The following is a 2,647-nucleotide window of genomic DNA, read 5'->3' as shown; positions in this document are numbered from 1 at the left end:
GCAGGAGTGGGACCGGCTGCTGGATCTGTGGGAGCGGAACATGGAGTACCTGCACACGGTGACCGTGCCCAAGTTCGGGCCGAAGAAGCGCGAGACCTTCGAGCCGCAGGGCATGGTCCAGGGGCCGACGCTCCACCTCCGGGCGCTGGGCTCCAAGGAGTTCGCGGCGGCGGAGGAGATCAACCGGACCTACTGCGCCGACTACACGGTCGCCGAGCTCGACGGCCTGCACTACAACTTCCTCCAGGCGCCCTACTGCGACGCGGTGGCCGAGGCCATCGACGCGTTCGTCGTCCGCCGCGCGGGCGGCGCGCCGCCGCCGCCCGCGTCGCCGCCGTCGTCGCCGCGGTCGCCGGGCGGCGCCGTCGCGACGCTCGCGGCGCTGGCGGCGTCGCAGGCCGCCAAGCTCGGCGACGCGCCCTTCCTCGAGGCCTGGGACCGCAAGGCCGGCGTCGTCGAACGCGCGTCGTTCCGCGACTTCGGGCGGCGCGTCCGCGCGACGGCGGAGCGCCTGCCCTTGGCCCGGGGCGACAGCTGCGCCGTCCTCGTCCACCCGACCGTCGCCGCCCACGTCGCCCTGCTCGCGCTCGCCGCGGCCGGCGTCGTGGGGCACGTGCTCAACGCCACTCTCAGCCTCGACTCGTGGACGACGATGGTCGGCGGCGCCTGCCGGGGCTTGCTCTGCGGCCTGAGCCTGCGCGAGGGCGCCGGCGCCCTCGCGCAGACCGTCGCGTCCAAGGAGGTGCTCGTCCTGCTCGGCGCGGGCGACGCGCCGAAGCTGGGCCCGAAGGAGCGGCCGCTCGACACGACGGCGCCGCGCGGCGCGCGGGACCTCGAGCCCGACGCGGCCGTCGGCGCCGACGACGTCGCCTTCGTGCTCTTCACGTCGGGCACGACGGGCGCGCCCAAGGCCGTGGCCCAGACCCACGGGAAGATCCTCGCCGCGGCGGACCGCATGTTCCGCTACGAGGCCGGCGGCTCCGCCGCGGCGACCCAGGGCGCGACGCTCGCCTTCCTGCCCCTCTACCACAACCTGGGCCTCTACCACAACTTCGTGCTCAATCTGCGGGCCGGGTCGAAGACGCTCGTCCACGCGGCCGCGCCGTCGATGCCCCTCACGCTCGGCCTGCTCCTCGAGGCCGCGCCCGCGCTGAAGCCGACGTCGCTGGAGGTCGTCGCTGTCCTCGCGGAGCAGCTCGCCCAGCTCCTGGCCGTCGGCGGCGAGCTCGGCAACGACATCAAGCAGCGCCTCGCGAGCTTGGACTCCGTCAAGGTCGGCGGGAGTCCGCTCTCCGCCGAGGCGCACGTGAGCCTCACGAACGCGGGCCTCGCCGTGCTCCAGCACTACGGCCAGACGGAGCTCTGCGGCTACGTCCTCGCCTCCGCGCCGCGGAAGCGCGGCGCGCCGCCGCCCGTGGGCCGCGCGAACGCGCTGCAAAAGGTCGACGCGGCCGTCGCCTACGACCTCCGCGGCGGCGGCGCGGTCGGCGAGCTCGTGCTCGCCGGGCTCCAGGACGAGCCCTACGCGACGGGCGACATCTTCCGGCGCGGCGACGACGGGTCGTTGACGTTCCACGCGCGCGTCGACGGCATGCTCGTGCTGGGGTCCGGCGAGATGGTCGACCCCGCGCCCCTCGAGCGCGCGCTGCTGGCCAAGCTCGCCGGCGACGTCGTGCGCTGCTGCCTCGTCGGCGACGGCCGCCCGCGGCCCGCGCTGCTCCTCGAGCTCCGGAGCTCCGCGCGCGACGGCGACGGCCTCCCGACCGAGGACGCGCTCCTCGGCGTCGAGGCCGCGCTCGCGGACGTCCAGGCCGACGCGCCCGCGGCGACGCGCATCCTCGACACGCACGTCCTCGTCCTCGACGAGCCCCTCCCCGTGACGCTCAAGGGCGCCGTCGACGTCACCGCCGCCATGGACCGCAAGAAGACGGTCCTCAAGCAGGCGGACGACGGCGTCCTCCTCGACGACTCCCTCGCCGCGCTCAAGCGCGTCTGCTACGCCAACGAATAAGCGCGCACGCGGCGGTGAGGGGTGGGCGAGGGGCGGGGCGGGTGTAGGCGGGTCAACAAAAACGTCCTTACGGCGCGCGCGACGCGGGTCCCGGCCCTGGCGGAGCTCCGAGCGGGTCCGGAGCGGAACGGTCGTGCGCGTGTCTCGCTCCATCGCCTCCGCGTCGTCCGCCCCTATCGTCGCTCGCTGCGCGGCACGTACGTGCCCGCGGCGATCTGTTCGCGGTTCTCGAGGCGCTGCTCGTAGACGCTGCGCTGCATGGCCTGCTTCTCGTTCTCCGACGACTTCCGCAGCTCCATCGCGTCGAGCGCTCGGTTGTAGGCCCACGGCAAACCCATGAAGACGAGCACGAGGCTCGTGGCCCAGCCGATCTGCCAGGCCGCCTGGGCCTCGGCGCCCTCGAGCTTCCTGTCCACCTTCTTCAGGACCCGGTTGAGCTTGATGACCTGGCCGGGGCGATACACCTGCGCGAAGCCGCGGCTGCCGGCGACGACCAGGCGGGCGCACGCCGCGTTCGTCAGGCTCGAGAGCATCGTCGCATGCGCTGGCACGCTCGGCGGGCAAACATCTCAGAGTCGCATGTTGCGGTGTTGCAGTGCGGCCGCACGCGTCCGGCGCCCTCCGCGCACAGCCCTC

General features: G+C 74.0%; 1 protein-coding gene across 1 annotated transcript; it reads left to right on the top strand.

The window, feature by feature from the left end:
• Window positions 1–40: 40 nt before the first annotated feature.
• On the top strand, window positions 41–2,011 carry AURANDRAFT_68788 (expressed protein; the record flags this gene model as incomplete). Its single annotated transcript, XM_009044516.1, has 1 exon — window positions 41–2,011. The coding sequence occupies one exon, from the start codon at window positions 41–43 to the stop codon at window positions 2,009–2,011; it is 1,971 nt and encodes a 656-aa protein (XP_009042764.1).
• Window positions 2,012–2,647: the final 636 nt, after the last annotated feature.

The sequence above is a fragment of the Aureococcus anophagefferens genome (assembly GCF_000186865.1).
Source record: "Aureococcus anophagefferens unplaced genomic scaffold AURANscaffold_383, whole genome shotgun sequence".
Lineage (NCBI taxonomy): Eukaryota > Pelagophyceae > Pelagomonadales > Pelagomonadaceae > Aureococcus > Aureococcus anophagefferens.
The sequence above is the reverse complement of the archived record's forward strand: the minus strand, read 5'-3'. Positions and strand labels throughout refer to the sequence as shown.